Genomic DNA, 26,859 nt, shown 5'->3' on the forward strand with positions numbered 1-26,859 from the left:
AGAGCAGGAGCAGGAACCAAGCCGCCATCCGTCTGAATGTAAATTCACCAGCTGCTCAGCTCGTGCTGATCGTAGCTCATTGTCTTGGTGGGTTTGTCTCAGCTGCCTCTGAAGCAGCGTCTTATGTAATTTGCAGCAAAACCTCTTTTTGAAATACATGCGCTCCTTATGTAACTGTCCTACATTTACATCACTGTGCAGAGAGCTCATCATTTACATTTATGGAAATGAGCATCAGAGCCCGTCCAGACGTGCATTGATCTGTCGTCTCTGCTCCGGTTTTATAAACATCTGACTTATGAGCGGTGGCCATGTTCCAGAGAACTGTCTGATCCTGAAACCTGAGCGTCTGATTATGATGAAGCTTTAAATCCAAACAGTCACCTGAACCCCACAGGTTCTTATTCCTCTCATTGAACCTGTGAAGCCTTAAAGCCTCGTCATTCTTGGTGTTTTGGATTTTAATGCATCTCCTCTGGTGGAATTTTAGCCGTTGTGTGTTTTGTTTGTCGTCCTGCAGGTCGTCATGGACGGAGAGGACCAGACTTCTTCTCGTGGCTGAAGACGTTATTTCTTCATGAGGCTGTGGAAGAATTATAATCTTGATGAACCTTCCTCAAAACCCCTAGAAGACTCTTCACCACCATATTCACCATATTAAAGATGTAGTTGATTCAGCTTTTATTATTTGAGGCTGTTTTCACACCAAACAACCAGAGAATGAGCTAAACTTCAACCTAAATGATCAGTTCTGCCTCTTGCTCTAGACGTCTGTCGGCCTTGTCTGATGAACCGAACGTCTCCGTCTTTGGCTCGTTGACCCTTTATTTGATGCAGTGAACCTGGAAAACAGACTAAAGTCTCACAGCCAGCGTTGTTGCAGGAAGCTCCATCAAACATCGAACACAGACAGATGATTGTGGGTCAAATAAATCAAACTAATCGTGAAAAGCTGTTCATTTAAATAAAAGCTGTCAAGTGTGGTTTGTAGTATTTAAATAGAGATTAAACAAATTAACAGAAGAGACGAAGCTGCCTGGTGGCAGCGCAGCTCAGGGCTCTAAACTATTTAAATTATTTCAATGCTTTGAGCTCTGCAGGATTTGGGGGCGTGGCTTCTTCCACGGCCAAAATGGAGACGTCCAGAGACGCAGCGCTTCAAAGGAGGAAGGAGGAGGGTTCGTCCATGTTCAGATACAGTCACAGTGTAATGAAGTGAACTGCAGGTCCAGTCACTCACTACAGGAGTCATGTCTGCAGCTTTCAGGCCGCTGGTTGGAGATCAGGCTGAAGATAGTATCTGTCCTTCATTTCACATTTAAATCATATGTGAATCCTGATTTTTTTTCCTGCAGATTTCTTTGGAATAAAGTTAATAATTAACCAGATGTATTATTTGAAAGTTGCATTAGGAGGCGTTGGAGGTTTGCACAGTGTATTTTACATATAATTCAAAAGTTTTATTTGCTCCTGGTCACAAAAGCCGAGTCTTGCTTTTCACTTCCTTTATTATTATTAACCAGGAGGCGGAGCTGATTAAATACATTAAATAGTTCAAGAAGGAAGTAAAAGTTGTGAAGTGTTTCATTCCGGAGGGGGGTGTGTTTCCAGGTGAGACGTGGTGAGATGCAGGTCATCATCTGCAGGTGTGTGTGTGTGTGAGCAGGTTCACAGGGGGCGGGGCTTGTGAGCTACCTGCAGCAGGTAGGCTCGGGTTACCTGGAGCTCGTTTCTTCCTGCTGCTGAAAACCACAACGCTCACGTCCGCTGATGACTTTTATCTCATCAACTGATTCCAAACCTCATCCGAGCCCCTGGAGTCAGTTTGAGAGTTAAATTATTATCTTTATTATTGTTTCTTTCCTCCACATCGGACTTTGCTTCCACGTTTCCTGAGATGAGCTCATCCACCGGCGGGTAAGTTAAACATCATTCATCGTTAATTAATCTTCTCCGCGGGCTCTTTAATCGTTCTTTACGCACAGAGTGGACTCCTCATCGTCCACGTCCCTGTTTGTTGTCTAGTGCGGTTTGTTATTTACCAGTTTCGGGTGTTTGCTCCACCGAAACTCCCTGTGTGTTATTTTGAACCTGTTCAGGAAACATGCAGATAATGCGGGACTGTGCTCGGGATAATTTCCACCGTGTGTAGCTGTAAGAACCGGTTTCTGTGTGTTTGTGTTTGCACGCGCCTGTGTGTGAGAGGGAGAGTCTTTCATTGACTGAGGGGTGTATCCAGTGTCCTCTGTGGCCTCAGGACACGAGTTTACCTGAGTGTGTGTTTGTATCTGTGTGAGTCTGGTGGGCTAATGCCCCTCTGTTGCCATGGTTGCAGCGACAGATATAATGCATGGTGTTCTAGTGGCGGAGGGGTCACTTTAAAATATTAATCTTGTCTTAAAAATAATGAATGAATGTCAGTACACAACTGAGTCTTTGTTGAGAAAATACACCCTGTGTAAAAAACTGATTGTTCAGTGTGTACACAGTCAGTGCAAAGTTCTACATTTCTGCATAAAAAAAAGATGATGTTTATTCAGGAAAATGAGTCGATATGACACCAGAGAGGAGTTAAAGTAAGAAATCCACAAACAATCCACCATCAGACAGTTTGACAGGACAAACTATTTGTGAGGAGCTCAGAAAAAGAGTTGTTGTTGCTCATCAGGCTGGAAAAGGTTCCACAACCATCTGTAAAGAGTCTGGAAGCCACAAATAATCCACAGAGAGTCAGACAGATTGAAGACGACTGTTCCCCTCCACAGGAGTGGTCCACCAACAAACATCACTCCATCATAGTGGGAGAGGAACCAGAGGAACCCAGGGGAACTTCTAAGCAGCTAAAGGCCTCTCTCACATTGGCTGATGTTCATGTTGATGAATCCACTCAACAACCAAAGACACTGCTCTCTGTCCACAAAGAACATGTGGGACAATGTTTAGTGGACAGATGAGACCAGAGTAGAATAGTTTGGTTTAAATGTTTGGAGATGAACCAACACTGCATTCCAGCATCAGAACCTCATCCCTCCATGAACATGGGGGCGCTAATGTCCTGGTTTGGGCCTGTTCTGCTGCATCTGCTCATCATTGATGGACCAATGAACTGTGAATTCTACCAGTGAACTCTGAAAGAAAATGTCAGGACATGAGTCATGAGCTGAATGTGAAGAGAAACTGGGTCATGGAGGAAGACAAGGAGCCCAAGAACACCAGTGGTTCTCCAGAAGAACCAGATGAATGTTTAGGAACAAGTCAAAGTCCTGACCTTCATCCAGTAGAAATGTTGGAGCATCAGCTGATGAGAGGAAACCACCAACATCTCACAACTCAACTGGTTCTGATCTGAGTGGGATCAGATTAGATCCTGATCAGCTGTTACACAAACATTTAGTCACAAAGATTCACAGACTTTAACACTGATGATTTAGATGGTTTGACTGAAAATCTGCTGATGTTTTGAGTCATTTTTACATATATAAAAATAAATAAATAGATTCTGATGATGGCCACTTTAAAGTGACAGTAAATGATGAATTGACTGGACGTCAGATGTTTGTGCTTTTCTACCTTCAGGGAGGCTGCTCTCTTTTGGTTTCATTCAGATTATCCACTGTTCCGTGTAAAGAAGGTGGATTATTTGCACTGAATCATAATTTACAATATAGAAATATCTAGTGAATATCTGGCTCATTAGTAATATAAGGAAGGAGATTTATGTCTCAAAATATTTTCCAGTCACCTTAAACATTCAGACCTGACGTGGCTTCGTGCTGTTGTTGTTAGTTTCCCTTGGATGTGTCATGGTATGTTAAGTACTATTAGAGCTCTTGTCTGTGGTTTTAATCCAGCTCATCTCATCAACACATTGTTAGACGGAGCCGACTCCGCTCACGTCTCCAGGTCTGTTTTCTCTGAGCTTCACGGCCGTGATGGTGAAACACTTCCTCCGCCCAGCGACACCACAACAACACTCAGGCCGGTCTGGGTTGATCCGCGGCCACGCCTCAGCCTCCGCTAAATGTGTCTGTCCCAACAAACAAACCTTAATCCCTGAGATTAACCTCAACCACATTAAGAAAACAAACACGGAAAATGAAAAGGTGGAACATGTGAGACACAATTCAGAACTGCAAAGTAAAGAGATATTGTTTGAAATCTGCATGAACCTATAAGCTCTGAAGGCTTTCATGATGTTTTTGAAAGTCTTCTGATAAAATGATATGTTCACAAAGTTTCCCAGTTTATTGATTTGCTGTATGAGTTTGAAACTTTCTGAAAAATCCAAAAAACAAACAAACAAAAAAACTGGATCTAATTGACCAGATAATAACCAGGTCGTTGTTTCCCAGATGTGAAGATTCCCTGTAAATCTTTGGGGTTTTGTTGAGCTCTAAAAAGCTGCAATAAATAACAATTGACTTAATAATTATCCCAGAATGACCTGTGTCTGAGCTGTGACTGAATCGCCATAGGGGAACAAAGGGGACATTGTTGATCTTCACAAATTCAAAAAGTTCAACTGTTGTCGATGATATTTTTGTGCACAAGTCAGCGAACATCTGTTGGTGGTTCTGATCCAGCTGTTGGGTAGAGAACCAGGAGACATGACTCTTCCATGCTCTGCAGTATTAATCCTGGGTCTGGATCTTTTTCTTGGTCCACTCGTTTACGTCCCGTGTGGACTCTGATTGGAGGGTTCCAGCGTCCCTGACACCTGGATGATGTCACTGAGCTCAGGTGAGATGACCTGCAGCTGTCTCACTGTAACTGTGTCACGTATCACATGTCAGCTGGTCACAGGTTAGAGTTACTGCAGAGGTGGTGGTGGTGGTGTCGGTGGTGTTGGGAAATCACTTTGACCCCGTTCCCACCTCCTGTGTTGTGTTGAATTTGACGTGATGCACATGAAGAACTTGTCACTGCTGCAGCCTGTTGATTGGTGCATGAGTTGCAAAGAAAGACAAACCTTCTACTTTTCCCAGTTTTTATTGCAGCACGTCCTCATTTCAGTGTCTCAGCCCGAGAAAACCGTCCTTCTTAAAGGGGCAGCGCCACGTTTTCCTTCTTACGACAATAAAACAAAGACCATAAAGCTGTTAACACGGTAGCAACTATAAATTTTTTATAGCAAAATAAAGCTTTGATGTGCGTTCGTTTAACTGGGCACATGTGCGTCTTATCGTCTCTCTTTCTGCCCAGAAGTCTGGAATATGTTTAAGGATAAATATTTATCATTTGTTTTAGACGGCGCTTGGTAGTGGACGCTTCCTGTCTTTATTCGCGTTAAGATGAATGTGGTGTCCCGGCAGGAAGAGGAAGAGCTGAGTGTTTAAAGAGACTCTAAGTTGTTTGTAATGTTTTATTATGTAGAGTTGCTGAGTTTCATTAAGACTTGGATTACCTTCATTATGATCCCAAGCCCCCCCCCCCTCCAGGCAGCTAGCTAACATCTGCAGGCTAATGTCCCCTCCGATGGCCGTAACACCACATAATGTTATCACACCATTAAACAGACTGTTTCCTTCAGCTTTATGGTGGCTGTTAGCTTCCAGCACGGGGTCACTCGGGGCCGGCCTGACTTCCTCCACTCCCAGGGTTCGGCTGAGATTAGCGCTGCAGGTCTGAGGAGATAAAACGCTGTCGAGTGTGCGGGGAAGTTCAAAGAAAAACACCTGCAGCACAAGACGGATCGGTGTGTGTTCAGCTTCAGGACCAGCTCAGCTGTTTCTCTGCTGCTTCAATGCAGTGAGATCGAACGTGGTTCTGAATAATCCTGACAATAATAATAATTATAATAAATGTCTACTTCAGTAAATTCCATAATGATAAAATAAATAAATTAAAAATTTTAAAAGTCAATTTGTTTAAAAATAAAATAAAATAATAAATATAATATAAATATAATGGCAATAATAAACTTAGTGTAGTTTAGTAAACCCATCAGCAAAGAAAATAAAATTAAATAAAAGTAATATTTGTTTTATAATTTTCAGTTTGTTTAAAAAGATAAAATAGAAATAATTAAATTAAAGCAATAATACATTTATTGTAAATCATTAAACCCACAAACAAAGAAAATAATTATAAAAGTAAATAAAGTCACATATTATTTTCCTGGTCTGGAACTGAGCATTTATTGCTTTTATTAAACTAAAATTGTTCCTCTAAAACAGCCTCCTGGAAACTAAATGTGCTAAATCCATTAAGAAAATCCATCCATCCATCGATGAAACGCGTGTGAATCATTTTACTGGAGAAGCAGGAAACAGCACTGAGCTGTGAGATGATGTTCAAAGACATTTGAGTCATTTTAATTTAGCGCCCCACTGTCCTCCGCTCTCACTGATCCTCTCTGCTCATCCCAAACTTCCAGCTTAGTTACTTTAACATTCAAATCTGCAGAGAAACGTATTTGGGTCATGAGATTAAGATCTGTGCACGAGAAAAAAAGACACCTTAAAGGAATTTCATTTTCAGAGCCCTGAATTCAAACGTCACATGTGTCTGATGTGCTTTGACTAATCAGCTGCTGATTTAATGGGAATCTTTCAGGGTTTTAATGTAGGAGCCAGGGAGTGTGTTGTTGATGTTTTAGGGTCTGGTCACAAAAATGTGACGTGAATGTGTCCGTTCTTTCCGTGCTCTTTAGTCATGAATGAATTCTCTGGTTTTGTTGGAACCAGTTCATGTTTCACTGAAACAGTAACGTCCTGCAGAGAGTTTCATGTTCCTGTTGATGTGAAATAGTTTCTGTTTCCAACCTGGATCAGCTTCCTTCTGGTTCACACCACAAACAGCACAATGAACCCACGCTGCTCTTTGCCAGTTTATTAGGAACACCAGTAAATCTTGTTTATGCTAACATAGTTGTTTAATTTGTCTTTGCTCTGCTACCGTTATGTTAAATAAGTGACTGATCATAGTGTTTAAGCTTTGGATTCTTTGTGCTAACATAACTTTTCACATGATCTTGTCAGTTTTAGGCTAACGTAACTGTTAACATAAGCTTTTTAAGGCTAATTATCTGGCTAACGTGTTGTTCAGGCTAACGTAGTCTCTAAAGTTATCTTTCTCTGGCTATGGATAGTTTTTTTTTGTTTGTTTTTAGGCTAAATTTTTATGTTTTTGAAGCTATAGTAAATGGCTAACATTAGTCGCCTGTGTTATTTTGTTTAGGCTAATGTTACATTGATTGTGCAAACATAGCTACCTGCATTATCTTTTGGGTTAATTAACATTATCTTGTTTAAGGCTAACATCATATTTCAGCCTACACTATGGTATCTGTTTTTGGGCTAACGAAATAGCTGATATTATCATAGCAGTTAGTTAGTTTGTGCTATAGCTAATGTTATCCTGTTTTAGCATCGCTAGCAGCTAACACTATTATGTTATATAGGCTAAGTAAGTGACTAACATTACCTGGTTTAGGCTAATTAAGTGGCTAACATCTTGTTTAGGCTAATATTAGTTTGTTTGTGCTATGGCTCATATTATCCTGTTTTTGCATCAGTAGGTGCTAATATATAGCACGTAGCATTATTATGTTAAATAGGCTAATTAAGGGGCTAATGTTACCTGGTTTAGACAAACATATCAGCTAAGTAACGCTGTTATATTTCAGCCCACATGCTCATGTCGTCTTTTTGGGAATAATGAAATGAAACGCTACGATAGCAGTTAGCATTATCTTGTATAAGATAATATCACAGCTCTACAGCAGAGAAACTGTGGAGACTCTGACTTTATCTCCTTTCCCTCGGTTATTTCAGGGAGGATTTGTGAACTCTACACCTTCCACATGTTCTCATGGTCTCGTTTTCTGTTTCGTCCTCTCCCACCTCGACCACATAATCCCTGCGTCTCTCTGAGGACGACAGAGAGGCTGTTTGTCCCACTGCCGGGACGCTTTTGTCCTGGGGAGACAATAGAAAGACTCTGGGGGCAGGAAGGGGCAGAAAGGGGGAGGATGGGGGAGAAAGAGGGGGATGAGGAAAGAGGCAAAAATGTGTCAGAGGGACAAAGACGAAAAGGTGACACTTTAAATATCAAGTTTTTTTTTCTCATTGCAACGTTGGTCATCTTCTTCTACTCTATCAATTCTTCTTCTTCTACTGTTTTACCTCCGTCGTCTTCTTATTTGTCCTTCTTCCTCCTCGTTCTTCCTCTTTTACCTCCTTCACCTCATTCTTACTCTTTAAATTAAGTTAAAACATAAAATCTTTATTAATCTGAATCATGCTCTTATCTTTCTGACATTTCTACATAATTTATTCATGTTCATGTGATAATATATATTTGGAAAATAAGAAACATAATAAAATAAAAGACAAAATAAATGACGTCACCATCATCATTAATGGGCAGATGATTAACCATCAATAATCTGTTGACACTTTTAAGAGTTTGCACAATCAAAAGACAGAAATTGAAAGATGAATAAAATAAACATCAAATTAATAATATTTTATTAATTCAAAATGAAATAAAACACACGAACAAAACATGTAAAGTGACCAGGAAGGAGTCTTTAGCTGCTTCACTACAATCAAATAAAAATAGAGCTTGTTTTTAAATCCGTCCACATATAAAGCGTTTCTCCTGCGCCGCCAAGAAACCTGAACATTTTAGCCAATATGACTTCATGTAAACTCCTTCCACCTCAGGGCTTCTCATTTTCTGGATGTGGTGTCATTTTCATCCCATAAATGTCCTCCTGCTCCTCCTCCTCCTCCTCCTGCTCCTCCTCCTCCTCCTCCTGCTCCTCCTCCTCCTGCTCCTCCTCCTCCTCAGGTCTCTGTGGGGACATCATCACGCTGTGATGCCATGAACTCGCCTCCTTTCACCTCTTTCACCTTCACAGCTGACTTCATCACGAACGTGTAATTGCTTGACTCCACTTCTATTAGCAGCGAGCTAATAAAGCTGTGATGAAGCTCCGCCCCCTCATCCCGGCGTTAATCCTCCTCCTCGGCTCCATATCAGTGTCAGGTTCAACAGAAGCCACTTCCTTAATCCTAAGAGGAGGAATTGTCCTCGTATCTGGACGCAGGGACGCGGTGGAGGTGATATCCTCGTCATCTCAGCCGGGATGAGTCTTAAAAGAGGAGACGAGTTTTACCTGATGGAGAGAAATCTGACAATACAAAGTAACTTTGAATCAGACCTTTACTAAAAAAAACTATCTGAGCTTAACAGGAGCAATAAGACAGAACTGGTACTGTAGTGAAGAAGACGAAGGAGGATGAGGGGAGAAGCAGAACAAGGTAGAAGAGGAGGAAAAAGGAGGAGGAGAGAGGAGGAAGAAGAGGAGGATGAGAACGCATGAGGAAATTGAACAAAGGGAAGAAGAATGAGAATAAGGAGGAAGATGAAGGAGGAGGATGAGAAGAAGAAGAACAATGCCGGATTATGAGGAGTGAAAAAAGGAGGAGAACAAAGAGGAGGAAGAGGGAGAAATGGAATAAGGAGGAGGATGGAGAAGAAGAAGAAGAGGACAGAAAGAAAATGAGGAAGAAAAAAGGAGGGAGGAAACTTGGCTCCATGGTTCCTCGTGGTTCCTCATGTTTGACTGTGAACAGTCGTACTCGTACGCAATGCAAATAAAACTGTTTGTGTGTCATATTCAAATGATGGAAAACTACCAGACTGATCCACGGTTCATTCAAAGGCAGGAAAACAAACACAAATAGGATTCATTTGTGTTTCACCGACATAATAAAGTCAGTTTTGTTCGTTTATTGCTCAGGTTATGACGAGAGAAACCAGCACAGGCTCGTTTCCAACTACTTCCAGCTCCGAGTTTCCAGGTTTTATACCTGGACTGAAGATATTTATGTATTTATTTGTTTGTTTATCCCCAGGGGCCAATTAAAGACACACAAATACATACGTATGTGCACAGTGTGTCGATATTTCTATTCTGCATTTTGTTTCATTCTGTTTTTAATGATCTTATACCCTAGTGTGTTTTTATATTTTATCAGTTTTATATTTTTGTTATGACATTCACTTGTTCTGAAAGGTTCTGCAGAAATAAACACACACACACACACACACACACACGCACACACACATACACACACACACACACACACACACACACACACACACACACACATTAGGGTGCATATTTGGCTATAAGGTTTCTGGCCTTCAATCCACAGTTAATGGAGTGATGCAAGTTTAATGTAAGAATGTAGGTTTGTAGATAAACTGTGTGTGTGTGTGTGTGTGTGTGTGTGTGTGTGTGTGTGTGTGTGTGTGTGTGTGTGTGTGTGTGTGTGTCGAGCTGCAGGCAGGTGGTGACTCATCGACAGATACAGATGCTTTTGCTCTTTCTGTGAAAACCTCATAACAACGCTTCATTCACACTCTCAGCTCAGTGGGGAAAACTGTCTTTATTTTTAGGCGAAGTAGTAAGAAGAAGATTCATTCAACTAGAATCAGGAGGAGGAGGAGGAGGAGCTTTCATGATTCCTTTGCATTAACTTGTTAAAACATCTGACCTTAAGTACAGATATGAGACGTCTGGGATGTGATCTGATCTAAGTCTGCATCTGGAGGTGGAATGGAACATGTTTGACCTCATTCCTTTAAGCAGAGTGAACACACAGCGAGTTTTGGGTCACGTTAAACGACATCTACTCAACAAAGCTGACCAGTGTGTGAGTCTGTGAGTCCTTCAGACTAAATGTTTGTGTAACAGCTGATCAGGGTCTAATCTGATCCCATTCAGAACAGAACCAGCTGAGTTGTGAGATGTTGGTGGTTTCCTCTCATCAGCTGATGCTCCAACATTTCTACTAGATGAAGGTCAGGACTTTGCCATCGCACACATGTGGTGCAGATGAGACTTCCATCATATTCATGAATTAAACCCTTAATTAAAAGTCCACCTCTAAGGAGAATAAATAAAGATGTTGGACATGATGCAGACTGAAGAGTCACAGACCGTGAAACCCACTCTGAGGGTTGGTTCAGGGCTGAAGTCGTGGCCTCATGACTCCACGGTTCTGGTCTGGGAGTCTGGACCATGAGGCCTTGGCCGGATCATCCTCCTGTCGAGTGAAAGGAAGCGTTTGATTTATGAGTCTGGGTCTGACTCAAGTTCTCAGGTGGACACACACAGCTTCTCTGAAGTGACCGGTTTCTGAAAGGAGAAAGAAAATGAAGAAGAAAGAGGAAATTTATGGCAATTTGAGGCGTTGGGGTCCAGAGGAGACGATGGGTTGTGGAGAACAGGGAAGGGTGTGAGTAAGGAAGCATGAGGTTAAATGATAAATGTGTAAGATATATTGATTAGCATGCCAGGAAATCTGTTCATAACTACGGGAGGACACACACTAATGAGCTGAACTAAAAATGCATAAAAACTTCCTAAAAGAGTCTTTAAAGGAGAAATATTCACTAAGCACAGGCTGGACAGGTAGTTTGTGTTCATTAGGTGAACTCCAGGTTCGCTGAGCTGTGAAATCACTGCAGGAGAACCACTCAACTCTTTTCATGAGACAGTGGCAGTTCGTCTGCATTTACCTCAGACCACTGGGCTCAGACCGATGTGTCTACCGTCAGCTTGAAATACTCCTGTGCTGCTCTCTGACAGTATGCTTTAGGTAATTTGATGCCACGATACATTTATTACATTTACCTGCTAAACCTTCTCCTGCTGGACATGCAGATTTGTGTGCATCTTATTTAGATGTCTTGTTCGTTTCAGTTTGTTTACAGATTTATCTCTGCAGGTTTTTTTTTTTTTTTTTTTTAAATCAGTGATAGTTTTTTCTCAGGTGCAGTAGAGGAGCCGTCTCTTATTTTCTAATCTTGCTCCTTAATTAGTTTTTCCTGCAGCGTCCTCACAGTCTCATTTCTCCTCTGAACCCAGTGACCTCAGGCTAAATCAGAAAACACTGTTTCACTGAGGAAAACGATGCGCATCCACATTTTAGTTTGTCTGGCCTAGCGCTACAGCGATTAATCGATTAATTCATTAGATGATCGATAGAGAGAGTTAAGGAAGGTTTTTAGTTAAGACTCTCAAAAGGTTTTTTTTTTTAATTTATTTTTTTAAGTGAATTTGATTTGGACTCGAATAAAAATAAAGGTTCAGCCGCTGGAAATGACTAAACTGTTTTGTAATTAAAAAATAATCAACAGACTAATCGATGACAGAGTCAGCTGGTAATTACAGCCCCAGTGTGTTTAGTCCTAGTTATACAGAAAACATCTTAACCCCTTCACCCTGACAAACCTGGTGCCACAGAAACTAGAAACTATCTGCACCAACACTCCACAACACCACAGGACGTCACTATTTTCATGGATTTTAAAATGTGCGTTATACGTTATAGAATCCATGGAAATATTGAACTTGCCTGATGACGTCCAGGAGAAATAAAATGTCCAAAGGTTGAATTGTGTGAACGTTGCCTCCTGTAGTGAATCAGTAGCATTTTGGAGCCAGATTCACTTTAAGAGGTAAAAACCCAACGTGGAGGAACTTTGGGTTCTTTGGTTTGATCCTAATGTCCAGATGGAGAGTGGACCTGGTTCTGTGTCACTAGAACCTTTGGAGAACATGTGAGCTCTGTGGTGTTTCTAGGAACTCTGGGTCCAGGTCTGGTCCAGGTCTGGTCCAGGTCTGGTCCAGGTCTGGTCCAGGTCTGGTCCAGGGGTTGATGAGGTCAGAACGATGTCATTACTATCAGGGCGGTTTCTAGTCTCTGATCTAGAAGATATTTTAGTTCATTACAGATTAATCAGACACACCTTCATTTATTTTTGGTACACCATCTATTTCTACACACATACAGTACAGACAACATACAGCTAAATGGAACCGTAAAAAGGTGTAGGTGGAAGCTAAAACTGATGTCTACCCTTTTTCATCTGTCACCAAAATAAAAACATTAGAAAGAAAGAAAAACAACAAATAAATAATCAAGTATTTAATTTAATACAGATTGATGAGTCACTGTATGTTTAATTGTTTATTCAAATTTAAAATGAGAAATCGCATGTAAGTGGACAAACAGTGAATTTATGTCGGCACTAATCACATTTCATTGTTTTTTCTTTAACAAATAAAACCTTAGAGGAACCCGGAGCCGTCTGGTTGTCGGTCACAGGACTCTGGTGTAGAATCAGCTGCTGTGTCTGTAAATCAGGAGATAATTAAACACACATTGTGCTGTGTAAATTTGTCTCTGCCTTTCACGAACATAAATCTGCCTCTGCCTCTCCACTCATTCAGAGCAGCTCCATAAAGATCCACAGAGACTCATGAATAAGCAGGAACCCAGAGTTTCTCTGGCTTCAGGTGTGTGTTGGGACCTTGTGGAGATGATAATAATGAATCACTGCTTCCACCTGTGTGTGTGTCTGTGTGTGTGTGTGTGTGTGTGTCTGTGTGAGTTTGTGTGTGTCTGTGTGTGTGAGTTTGTGCGGAGGATTTATCCTCCTGAGACCTGAGCTGTTGTTTGTTTTGCATTTTTAATTTCTCCTTTTCTCTTCATTTGGGATTATTAGGACGTAAGAACTATAAAAACTAAAGAAACGTCTTTGAACCGGAAGTAATTTTTGGAAAAATAATGATGTCCTTATGTGTGGACACTGGGATTATTTCACTCAATATTATAATAAAGTCACCAGTATTTAACAAAATAAACTGTTAATTCTCATGTCTGAATGTTGTTGTGCGAAAGCTGAATCGCAAATAACGAAGTCCCAACGTCCTCATTGAAGTTCTTGATAATTAGCAAACTTATAGCTCGTTACTGTTGATAGAATTTACCTGTAATATTAAACGAGAACAGTTAATAAGCATAAATAAAAAAAGTTAAAACTGTAAAATTTGATGAGGTTTTGTACCTGCTCCACTTTTCTGTGATCAGCTGCAGAATGAATCCGCTATTAAAGTAAAGTTGAGAGTAAATAGTTGAGAGGATAAAAGTTTAAATGAAGCAGAATAAGCTTCAACGAACCTAAAACTTAATGTCCTCGTATGAGGACGTGGGGTCTCAGAGGTTAAACCACGGAGCAGACTGGATGTTTGCTGATCTTCATTTAATATTCTTTAATGTTTATGTGAACTTTCCCCCGTCAGGTAGACGTCACGTGATGTCAGGATGCCCGGTGTAGGACCGTCCCCCTCAGGTTGCCACGGCGACAGCATCCTCACAGACGAAGGGAGTGATGCCGAGCCCGGAGATGAAGTGAGAGACTCGGAGTTGCTCCAGGACTCGTCCCCGTATCACTTCGTGTTCAGCTCCACTTCGCTGGAGCCGAACGGAGAAGAAAACCAGCGCGGGGACGACAGCTGGAGCCAAGATGGAGGCCCGCAGGGAGAGTGAGTGTCTGGATAATAAAAACTGTGATAACTGACCTGTATGGTTGGAGGTCACCATGTCTGATGTCTGTATTTTGGAGCAGGGATGCTGCTCTGACTTTGGCCTTTAGGGCAAACTCAATAATTCAGAGGAAGCGGCAGCGCTTTTGTTTTGTGGCTTTTCCCAAGCCCTTCTATCATTTCTTACAATCTGAACTTTTTCCCGGACCAATAAAAGAAAGTTCATTCATTCTAGTTTTATCTGGGGACGTCATGTGATTTAGAAATGACCTCTGTTTCATGTGGCACATTCACAGAAATGGGATGAAGAGACTCTGTGTTTTATTCCTGGTTACTTCACTACATGTCTGACTTAATATTCTACCTTTTATACCTTCACGCTTTTTGACACCTTGAGTTACTTTTAGAACATTTATAATTGTTAATAATAAGAATAAACTCCCTGTCCACACTCCACTTGTTACATTATTTTTATAGCTAACATTGAAAAATGTTTAATGTGTTCTTCATTGTTTTAATTTGACTCGTCCACTAACATGGAAGGGGCGGGGCTTATATGACCTAAAATCCGTTTCCTTACAGTTTGCTCCTCTGTGTCTCCAGGTTGGAGAGGAGGTGGTCTCTCTGGCACCAGTTCATGAAGGAACACGCCCACCTGGACGCTTGGCTGCGATTGGCTGAGCAGGCTGTCGATTCCCAGAGCTCCGCCCACATCACATACACTGAAGCAAAGGAGGAACTGAGGAAGTTTGAGGTGAGGAGAACGAGACCGACTGTGGTTTTATTAATCATTAAAATCTCACCAAGTAACGGAGCAGAAGCAGATAAAGAACCTGTAAACACATAAAGACTGGAGCCAAGTTAATTAATCATATATCAGTGTGCTGAGATTCAACCCACAACATGTCACCATTTTGTAACTGTTGGTGTGAATGCCATTTATCAGCCCCTGGAGTGATGCTTCCATTCATTAGGTTTAATGATGATGAAGTTTTAAATGTTAAAAAACCCAATGTTTTTTAAACCTTTAATGCAGTTTTACAGTGAATGAAGTTTCTATCAGGCAGCGTCACAGTCTCTTCTATCTGAAATGTTTAACTAAAGTTTGATTCTTAAAGCTGAGCCTCGTTTCCTAAATGTCCTAAGATAGAGGTCCCGATCACATTATTTCGTCTCCTATTCGATACTGATCTTTTAATATTCAGTATTAAAATTCTATCTTTCTATCTTATCTTTCATCTTTTCCTAGAGTCAGTAGATTTTTCTGTCTGAGTTCATGTGGAGAGAGGAGCTCGTACCTTGTGTTCTCTACTCCACAAATGTTCTGGTCCTCCAACGCTGCCATAAACTCCCAAACCCTCCAAAACTTTTAAACGTGGCAGTGTTCAGTGTGTGTTGTTGTTGTTGCATGTGTAGATGAGTGGATCCTGTCAGACCTTCTTTGTGTGTTTGTGTGTGTGTTTGTGCAGCGGCTGAGGCGTGAGGCGGCTTCTCGTCTCGTCCAGCTGGACAGTCTGACCCAGAAGAATCGGACGCTGGCTCGGTTGTTTCAGGGCGCGATGGCAGCTCGGCTGCTGGCGTCGACGAGGGAGTGCGGCCGACGATGGGACGACGTGAACGTCAAACTGGAATCCATCACTGGACGACTGCAGGTCCTGATAATTACAGACTCCTCCTGGTTTTAATTAACAGACCAAGAAGAAGAGGCTCCTCTGACCCTGATGATCTCAGATAACGTGTTCATTTCTAACTGTCACGAGTCGTGTGATGATCTGGGAAATAATTATCCTGAGGAACTTCTCTCTTCAGCTCTTTGTGTCGGAGTGGGAGGAGTTTGAAGCCCAGAGGGAGGAGCTTGCCGTGTGGTTGGCTGATATGGACGTTCGTCTGACGGCGGTTGATCACCTGACAGGAAACGCCTGTGAAAAGCTCAGACAGCTGCAGGTGTGTGTTTGTTGAACAGTTGCATTTACATCTCATCAGCACTATTTACACCAGAGCGTTGGTTTTACCTGGAGACTTTACCTCCCTCTCTGTTCCGCTTAAATTTAGTCAGTTTTAGTCCCATTTTGCGTTGAATTTAAAGCACAGCTGGTGTCTGACATTATTACACTTTACTAAAGGTCTCCAGGTAGAACTAGTCCTGTTTAAATAGGGCTTCAGTTTATATTCTTAACCAGAGTCAGAGAACATGGATTTTATTATAGACGTGTTATAACTGATATGGATGATATAGCATCATCCAACTAATCAGAGAAATTTAGTATGAAATTAACTCTGTGGGGCTCAGGTGGGGCTCAGCTGGGGCTCAGGTGGGGTTCAGGTGGTGCTCAGATGACTACTGTTACTCTGCTCTTCCTGCTTCCTGACAGATCATCTGACTGGAGCAGAATCGGTTCCCAACAGAGAGACTCCAGAACAACTTTCCTGCATAATGTCTACGTTGTGTTCATCTTATTGTGTGTCCCTCTTTCCGTTGTGTGCAGTCGTTCCAGGATTGCGTGTGCGAGAACTCGTGCCGTGTGAACGCTCTGCTGCAGCGCGGCGAAGCCTTGATCCAACACAGCGAACCCAGCGACGCCCAGTGGGTGGAGACCGGGCTGGAGGAGCTGCTGCAACGCTGCAACTACGTCTACAACAACATAGCACGAACACACACCAGGCTGCTCAGCATGAGACTGGTACACACACACAGACACACACTGGTGTAAATATACATGAGGACGCAAAGAACTGTTCTCCAGCTCTGAGAGGAAATGCTGCAGAACAAACTGGGGTCACATCCTCTGAGGCTTCAGGGCTTCATGCTCAAATGTTTCAGCCGATTTATGAAGCCACTGACGGTTTTTTCCATGTTTTTTAATTATGGAGCGCTGCCTCGTTTACTCTGTCCTCGCATTCAGCTCTGCATTTGGTTTTAAAGCCAGCGGTCAAACTGAAAAGCAGAGGTAGAGGTGTCCTCTCCTTTAGTTCTTAAAAACAGCTGCATACATTTCCCCTAATGCAACTCACAAATTCCTGTACATTAAACCTTAAACTTGCAAACAGAGGGAGACGTTCTCTGCATGTGGATGGAGTCAGTGAGAGAACGTTTTCAGGAGGAACCTCCTCCTCCTCTGCTCGACTCAGATTAGCTGTAGTGTTTATTGTAATGATTCATCATGATAAATTTAAAATGATGTCTTCTCCTCTTGGTGCAGGTGTTTGAGGACGACTGCATCCTGTCCCAGGCCCCAGACTCTGGTTGTCCCTCGGAGACTCTTCCAGACGAAGAGGGAGCGCTTGATAAACACCACCTGGACGTCCCTGCACAGTCGACCCCCTCTGGAGGTAAATCAACACCTCAAACGTTTTAACTGAAGGTCAGACGTAGACGTAGACTCTGAACGTTTTATTTCCTTTCAGATTTGCATCCGTTGGTTAACCCTTCATCCTCACCCCTGCGCCATCCTCCCCCTCCTCCCTCGCGGTCCTCTCCCACCCACGAGCACCTGGAGTGGGACCCCTCGGTGGATATTGGACATTCTGTCTCCTGTGACGAAACAGACTCGTCGTATTTCAGCGTCAGCACAGGTAAAAATAGACACTTAAATCATACTTTAATAGGTTTTTAACAACCTTCTCATTAATAGTTCAGTTTATATTTCTTTGTTTCACTTCAATGCTACAACCTTTGATAGATGAACTCATGAGGAAGACGTCTGCAGCAACGAGAGAAAGAAACGTTGTTTTTCTTTTCTGATTTTACTGTTGAGGGGAAATAAGATGCATGAATACAGACCAAAATGCAAACATATCTCCTGCAGCATTTTCATGACGATTCAACACTTTTCTGTGCAAACATCTCAAAATGAGACCTGTGACTTGTCAAAATGAGGATTTAACTTTTGTTTCATGCAGGTCTCGGTCACAGAGACGGCCAGAAAAGGTGGAGCTACCTCAGCTCCTTCGACTCTGACTCGGACGTCACAAACCAGGAGGCAGACGTGGTGAGTAACAGCAGCCACTCACTGGCCAGAACATTAGGTACAGCAGTCTAATCTAAATAAGGTTCAGCTGTTCATGGTGGAGGATGGAGTGCTTTGGGGAGATGATGATGTATTTTGAAGCAAGCTTCAATTCAATAATTAAAAAAGAAAATTAAAACTCGGTTGAATCAACATCCCGACTAAAGCTGAACACCTGAACCTCCATGAAGACAAGGTTTAGAGCAGGAATGTGTCCTAGTGTGTAAGAACAGTAAACGAGTTGTTTAGATTTGCTGCAGGACATTAGTCTTTACTAGTGTACCTAATGCAGTGGCAAGTGAGCACCAGGTATTTTAATTGGTTATTTATGGTCATTGGACTAAATTAAGATGAAACTCATGTGTTTCTTGTCGACGTCCTCCCAGCGCGCTGCTCTGTCCGGACCTCGTGTGTCCTGGAGAAACGGTTCTCGGTTTGTTTGTGTCATTAAACCCAGTTTTTGCTCATGAGGCCGTGTGGCTTCCAGAGGAGCTGCATGAGGCCTGAATTCGAAGAAGAGCATGTGGTGTTTTCTTCTGATTCCATTGTACACTCTCCCCTCTCTGTTCTGCTCTGACCCAGATGCTACATGGCCCAGAGGCTTCATCCGTCCCTCTGTCTGTCTCTGTCTCTGTCCCACACAGACAGAGACATTGATGTTCCAATACAGCAGCCAGCTCAAAAATATTGGGCTTTACGAGCCGGTTACAACAGTTCACCTCCTCCTCTACTGACTTATTGATGACGCCTGCAGAATCTGGCACCTCTGCATGTTGTCGGCCACAACAGTTTCCCTCTTTTTTTTTTTTTTTTTTCATTTTGGCGAGACTGAGCAGAGTAGACGTGTGAGAGGAAGAGGAGGGCAGAGGAGGAGGGAATAAAAAGACACGAGGAAAAACCAGAGGAGCGTAATGAATCAGGAGGGAAGTAAAGAGAGAGACAGAGGGGACAGAAAATTGTCAGAGACATTTTGAGGTAATTTAAGTGTCCTCTTCTGCAGCTGCATTTATGTTTCGTGAGGGTTGCACGAGGTCAGACTGTTCTGTGATGAAAGTCAAGTGGACACCGACTAGTCTCTGATGACGTCACAGATAAAGAACACAAGTAAAAAACTCTGACCGTCTTGTGATGATTCAGTGTTCTGATGGGAAACTTTTAGACCTGGCGTTCATTCATTCATTCATTCATTCATTCATTCATGTGGATGTTACCTCACCCCATAGCAGTGACCCTCCCCAGCAGGATGCACAAAAATACTTTAGGTACAACTCAAAAATAAACATGAAGAACAGCACAAGGTGTTGACCTGGTCTCCAAATCCACTCGACAATATTACAATATTAGGAAGGTGGTCATAATGTTATGCCTGATCGGTGCAATGACCCGAAGCTCAACAGGAAAATAAACAACATCAAAGAGACGCATGTAAAACTGAATTAGCATCAACGTTAGCTCGTGTCCTCTCAGGATCCTTTTCTTTTTTTATTTGTGGTGGTGGTGAAGGTGCGACCTACGTCCTCCCCGGGGGCTCGTCTCCGTTGTACTTCATTAAATCTGAGACCGTGTGACCTCGTCTCCGAGCACTCGGATGCTGCATGAATTCTGAGTGAGGAGGGTTTAGCTCAGTTAATTCAGATTCTGATTCTGCACTGAAACTGTTCTTGTTTTTTTTTTTTTTACAACTTAATTTGCCTCTTCTCCGTGGTGCATTCAAGGACATTTAGGATGTTTATCAGTGTCAAAACTTCCTCTTCAAGTTTTGCAAATTAAAAACAACACGATCACATGGTGATGAATGATGTAAAGTTGAGCTGGTGGAGACTTCACATCAGATTCTCCCTCTCATCTCTCTGCAGGGTCTGGACAGGTGGCCTGACCCCTCCCAGCGGGACCTCTTCTCCCTGGGTAAGACCAGACAGGAGGAGGAGGAGGAGGGGGAGGAGAAGGAGGCGGCTCTGGACCAGTGGATGACCTCCACTCCTGACCGACTGGACGGTGAGCCGGTCGGCTTCGATGGCGGCCGCGTGAAGGCGTGGCTGAGAGTCCAGAGCTCCGCCCCCCTGGAGAGTAGGACGTCCTGTTCCAGAGCGGTGCAGACTGACCGGGAGGTACATAAACTGCTGAAATCTTTAGTCTTTTAGCTTTAAATCTTGATGAAAGCATAAATATGAGTTTAAAAATCATCCAGGTCGTGGTTTATCCAAAATAATTTGAAATAAAAGCAATGAGACGTTTCATCCAAGCAGATTTTTTTTGGATACCTGCAGAAAACATTTCCACTACAGCCATATTAAAGAGGAACACAGCTGGGTTCCATCCTCTGCTGGATATAGTGCAAAAATAATTATAATAATAATAATAAAAAAAAGACATTTCCTTCCGTTTTATGAATTTCATTAAAAATAAGCAGGTGTTAAAGCTGCACTAAAATAATAAGATTTATTTTATCCAACATATCAGAGTCTGCAGGTGTTTTAGAAACAAACGTCTCTGCAGAGCTTCTTTAAAGCCATTTCATTTGTTAATATTATTTATGTTCTTTGCTATGGTCCATAAACAGGTGGAGACCGTTGGCCTGCAGGACAGTTTATTTTCAACAGTTTTTTTTAGGTTTTGACAATTGTAAAAGTCTAGAATAAAACCTGAGTGACTGTCCTTCAGCCTCTGAGCTTCTTTCTGATCCTGTTTCCCGGTGGAGCTCAGCGTTAACTTTCAGCACATGGCATCACATGAATATCATCTGTGGCGTGTCTGTGTTAAAAACCTCCTGACCCGACTCCTGAGACGTTCACTCACATAAAACCGCCATCTGGCCTTTAGGCTCAGTGTGGAAGTATAGAAATTACAGAATGACGCTGATCGGTTCATGGGACCATCATCATTTCTGCTCCTCTTCCACACTATGATGGTGGACGTTTAGAATCCCCACCAATCAGAGACCTTTAATTCAACTTATTTAATTCTCATGCAGAAGCAAAAAATACATTTATCATAATTAAATTCACAAATGCTCATTGTAAAAGTCATAATTCTTTCTTTTGTTTTCTGTCTTGATTTCTTTTCCTAATTTAAAGGCTGTCTGATTTTTTTTGGGAGACCTCATCTTCTTTTTGGGGGTTTCCCTGGCATGCATTTAAAAAAAATCAATAAATAAAAAATCAGTGTCTTATTGTCAGAAGTGATGTTTGATACCAGCGATTTCCTTCCTGATACGATACTGAGTAAAATTCAATCCGATGTCTGATATAGATACTTTGTGTAAATCCACCCTGATGTTTCTGGTAAACCTAAAAAAAAGTAACGTATTTCAAACCACAGCTTCATACAGACAAGACATCAGAGTAATTTATTTATTTTAAACTCTGAAGTATATTGAGGTAGTGGCCTCATTTACTATGTAGCCAAGATAATACAACAACAGAAAAACCAGACAGAGACACAATCATACAAAATATGTGAAAATGATGTTTCAAACACACACAAAAAGAAATAAAAAGTGAAATGAATGATTGTTTAACTATTAATAACGACTATAAAATGAAAGGTTGCATCTTAGTTGTGACCCTGTTCTCTCCTCTTCTGTCCTCCTCATCATATCAACCATCCTGCTGAGGTTGTGTTAAACTTGTGTAGCTGCTCTGAGAAGTGAACATACGTGTTGAGGTATTTGTGAGGAACAGACGCTCTGTTGATGGTTTAAATTCAGTCTGCATGCTTCCTGGTTTCTGGACTAGCTGCTTCGCTAACGAGTCCGTCATCGGTTCCACTCAAATCTAATTGAGCTCTTGAGACTCAGATGTGTTCGGTGCGGAGCTGATTTGTCCCGGTCGTCTTTAAACGCAGCAGCTCTCAGTAAAAGACGACGCACGTTTAAAACGTCTCAGGTTGAAGTGAAGATGGATTCTTGAATAACTGTCCTCTGTCCTCTCTCCATCTGACTTCATTGGCCTTCACTTCCTCTCTGTCTCTCATTACTGCTGAAAGCATCTATTTATTCTCCTCCTCTTCCTCCTCCTCCTCCTCCTCCTCCTCCGTCCCATCCTCAGGCCTCAGAATGAATCCATAAAGTCTTGATTTATGTGGTGAGTCTGGCTGCACTTTAACTGTCGCCATAAAAAAAAAAGGATAAAAACTCTCCGACTTCCTCTTTTCCCTTTCTTCCTCATGATTTCCTCTTTCCTTTGTCTCTGTTCTTCCTCTGACTGTTCAGGTTTGTGTGTGGATCTGTAGTTTGATTAGTTGTTAGTGTGTAGGTTTATAACCAAAAACTAATTAATAAACTTGTTAGTCCAGACGTGAGAGTACAGTCAGAGAATCAGACCTCAGTTAGGTCCCATTAAATTAGTCGTCCTCTTCCTCTTCTTCTTCCTGCCTCTTCATTTTATCCCTTTTCCTTCTTCCTCTTCTTCCTTCTCTTTTGTTTCCTGCTTCCCTTATTCTTCCTGTCCTCCTCCTCCTCTTTTTCCTCTTCTAAGATGCATAATTAAGGGAAACGGTTGTAGATGTTGTGACACATTAAACTGAGACCAGATAAAACCAGGATTTCCATCTTGTCTGTTCTCTGATGACGACGATATCTTCTCTGTCCTGTTTCAGTGTCGTCTGTCTGGAAGCCACGTCAGCCCTCTGCTCCCTCAGCTCCACATCAGCCCACGTTGCCATGACGCCACACAGCCTCTTCCTGCCTCCTCCTCCTCATCTTCATCACCACCGTCACATGACCTGGAAGTAGACACCCCCTCTGATTGGATGACGCATGGCTATCGGCTACAGGTGAGGCTGAGCTGCAGGTTTATTGGATGTTTATTTTAATTAATGAGGAGCTGAAGAGTTAACGGAGGTCGTCTGATCCTCAGGATGAAGAGGAGACGTCAGAGCATCACCTTCATCATCATCACCTTCATCATCTGTCAGAGCTAAGGTGAGGAAACATTCAGAGCTGCGCTTCTGTTTAGTTTCACTCAAAAAAAAAAAAACAGAATCTTTTTAGTGGAATTTAAAATTAAATTCCTCCACAATAAACCCCCACACTCTACAGGGAAACTTCACACTATGATTTTGATATTTATCTTATATAAATAAGATAAATATATTATTATTTGTGGTTGGTTTTATTCAAAAGGAGTTTGTCGTTATCATCATGGTAAACCTGTAAAGTAAATGATCATAATTAATTTATTTTAGAGCAGAACAGGCCTCAGACGTAGCCGTAACCTTCCATCATCCACTGGTTTTCTGTTTTGTATCGAAGTGAATTCTGATTGAATACACACACACACACACACACACACACACACACACACACACACATATTTACAGTAATTAAAATATTCAGCCAATGCCTAAGTTGCATTAAGCTGCAGAACCCCTGACAGGATCAAACTCAACCATTCAGTTCCAGTGTCTGATGATATTTTTATTGAAAGGTCTCCATCTCTTCCTCTTCCACAGCGGCAGGATCTCCTCCCCCTCCTCCTCCTCCTCCCCCTCATCCTTCTCCCCAGCCCTCCTCTGCCTCCTCCTGGCTGCAGCTCTGGCCTTGCTGACCTGTTATTTCTGGGTCGTCGTGGAGCCGCCGTGTCACCGCAGCAACAGGATGCACCAAAGCTTCCACGTGTCCCTGAGATACGTCAATGGACCCCCACCCACCTGAAGAAATGACAAAAAAAAAAAAAAAACAGCCAGAGACTCTCATCCACCAGACGTGTCAGACCACAGGAAAGAAACTCAGATGTGATAGAAGCCTGGAGGAAGATAGAAGGAGCGAATATTCTCACCTGGCAGTTTATTAAAGGTTAAACTGCACTAAACATTTAGCCGCTGTTAGCTCAGGAAGTTCTCTGTGCTGCATCCAGAAAACACATTTACATTTATATTAGAAAGTTAATTATCTAAGAGAAAAGCCTATAGACATCTCTGTATCGACAAATCAGAACTTTGTGCAAAATGTGTTGGCAGCTAAAAGAAGACGTTTACAAGCTCCTGTTATTAAAGCATTAAACACTGGCTGCAGAGATGCTTTAATTCCCAACTGCACCTGAACTGGAGCAGTTATTGGTCATAACTGGTGAATGGTGCATCATAATAATCATAATAAGATCCATTTGATCATATCACTGCGCTCTTTCTGGTTTCTTCTTCATAAACAGCCTTTAACAAACTGCAGCATCTTAAAGGGAAATGATAAGTAAACATGTAACTGCCTTATTTTCCAGGCCGCGCCTTATCTCTGTGGCTGGAGGTGTTTAAATGTTCGCTCTAAAACTGAGAAGAGTTGTGAATCTGGTTACAACCTCAAAAAAAAAAAAAAGAACTATTCTTAGACCTAGAGCCGTGATGCTAATGTAGCTAATGCTAATGCAGCTAACTGTATAAATTAGTATTTTAATCACTAACTTCCTTGTCCCATAGTGATAGCGCTTGTATTTATACGTTCAGAGGATGCGTTTTGTTAAATATACTATAAGTCAAGTTGATCTTTAAAGAAATTAAGATAATGCAATAAAAGTGTATGTAAAGAATTAAATGGAAAATATAATAATAATATTAAGCTGTAAGTTCCTTTTTTTGCTGTAAATATCTGACAGATTTTTACTGAGTCTGAGACTGAAGAGATTCTCACCATGTCTGTGGTTTGTGTTGGATTTGGTTCTCAGGGGAACATGTGTGATGATGTTTTTGACACTTTAATGGAGTAAAAAGGAGCTCGATAAATCAACTGCCATATTTAACATTTCACGTTTTCATTAGAATAGATGAATAAATAAAATAAACTGTATGAAACTAAAAGTGTTTTTAAGTCTTTTCCCTTCCATGATAAAAACAGATATGCATCATTTAAAAGCGAAAGGAGTCTAATTTAAACATGTTTTCATTCATTTTGTCAGTCAAACACAATCACATGATCGTTAATAGAAGCTCATAGGTGAATTAGTCCTATGTCATATTTGGGTAATTGCACTGATTGGGGAATGCATTTGCGACTGTGTTTATATACAGCTTGTATAGTGATATCCCGCACTTTTTTAATGACCATGGCAGCGCACTGGTAAGACGAGCTGCTCTGCATCCAAGGAGAAGAGGAGATTTAGCAGCAGATATCAGACTCTGTGCAGGACACAGTGATTTATTCATAATATCACACGTCTTTTGACCAGTCCATTCTTCAGGTCATCACAAACTGAAAGCGTTAAAGGGATGAACAAAGGAATGGGTCTGACCATGCTGTCCATAGTTTACCTCGTAGTGTAGTGTTCTTAAATGTGTAATGATGACAGCTCTCACAGTGGGAGGTCAGACCCGGTGCTGGTGGCTATGTGAACGCACACCAAAGGTGGGTTAACCTGAGTTTGAAAATCCTCGGTCAACCTGGTATTTTCATTGTGAAAGGGGTAAAAAAGACTCATTCAGGACTGGAGATAAAGATGAAGGAGAAGATACTTGTTCCTTTCCCTTTCCTCTTCTTCTTCATCTTCTCTTTGTCTGTTTCCAGTAGGTGTGATGTTCCTCTTCATGAGTTAAGTTCTGCAGTGATTGATATTTTATTATCACATCGAGTTGTATTTGGTCTCCACGGAAACGTCACTGACAGCAGACGTGTCTGAACAGGTGAACGGGTGAATTCTCACATTTCTTCTCTTCCTTCATGAGTGGATGTTTGTTGTCCTCTGAATGACTCCTCTGATACTTCTACTCTTTTATTATTTGTCTGCAGTCGTTCTCCTTCGGTGTTTGTGTGTTTGTGGTGTCATCCAGTTAATGAAAGCTCTCCATCTGTTCATGGTGCCAGCAGCAGACCTGATTATCATGATATCTGCTCAGTAAGAAAATAAAATAAAGATTCTTCAGCTCCCAGGACAAAAATAAAATATTTCCATTTATCTTCAAAATCTCAGGGAATCAAACGTCTGTTTTGTGCTGCAGCGTTTGGTGGAATCTGCCTTGATAAGACGCATTCCAGCTTTAAATCTCAGCATTGTCCCGTGAAGACGGTGCGTGCTCCGATGAACATGGGCATGTTTTCCACCCTTTGTGCGTAGAAATGTGACGGAGGTGAAGGGGAGGAGGGCGCATGAATGGATGCGATTGTTTTCCCCCCGCAGCTGAGAAAACGCCTCAAATTCACTTAGAGGGAAAATAATTTCATGTTAGCCGAGGAATTCACAAGCAGAACTTTTAACCCAAGACGGTCGTGAGACGAGGAAGAAGAATGCAAGAGAAGAGCAAGAAGAAGAGGGCAAGGTCGAGAAACTGGGACGCGCCGGCGAATCAGGGAACTGGATGTTTGAGGCCCGAGTAAAACCTGGTGGTAAAACTTACCCTGAGCTGTATAAGAGGAACCAAAGATGGAGATGAGAGGCTGAGGGATGACTGATAGTGATGTGTCCTACCTCCAGATCCACTGTGGAGATCAAAGAAGAAGAAGATGGAAGAAGAAGAGCTAGTCCTGTCCATTCACCAGACTAGAGCTTCTCTAACTTTTTTGATCATGGGGTTATTGTT

At 41.9% G+C, this 26,859-nt stretch overlaps 1 protein-coding gene across 2 annotated transcripts; it reads left to right on the plus strand.

The window, feature by feature from the left end:
* Window positions 1-1,668: 1,668 nt before the first annotated feature.
* Window positions 1,669-25,146, plus strand: si:ch211-137a8.2 (uncharacterized protein LOC777613 homolog). Of its 2 annotated transcripts, none has more exons than XM_047595106.1 (13): window positions 1,669-1,917; window positions 14,108-14,350; window positions 14,954-15,104; window positions 15,820-16,002; window positions 16,160-16,294; window positions 16,837-17,031; window positions 17,551-17,680; window positions 17,756-17,923; window positions 18,251-18,339; window positions 20,214-20,465; window positions 22,954-23,130; window positions 23,214-23,278; window positions 23,809-25,146. In XM_047595106.1, the coding sequence occupies exons 2-13, from the start codon at window positions 14,130-14,132 to the stop codon at window positions 24,008-24,010; spliced, it is 1,968 nt and encodes a 655-aa protein (XP_047451062.1). In that variant the 5' UTR covers window positions 1,669-1,917; window positions 14,108-14,129; the 3' UTR covers window positions 24,011-25,146. The 2 variants fall into 2 exon arrangements, with proteins under 2 accessions (XP_047451062.1, XP_047451063.1); XM_047595107.1 differs by having other exon boundaries at window positions 14,112-14,350.
* Window positions 25,147-26,859: the final 1,713 nt, after the last annotated feature.

Source organism: Mugil cephalus, chromosome 9 (assembly GCF_022458985.1).
Source record: "Mugil cephalus isolate CIBA_MC_2020 chromosome 9, CIBA_Mcephalus_1.1, whole genome shotgun sequence".
In the NCBI taxonomy this organism is placed as follows: domain Eukaryota; kingdom Metazoa; phylum Chordata; class Actinopteri; order Mugiliformes; family Mugilidae; genus Mugil; species Mugil cephalus.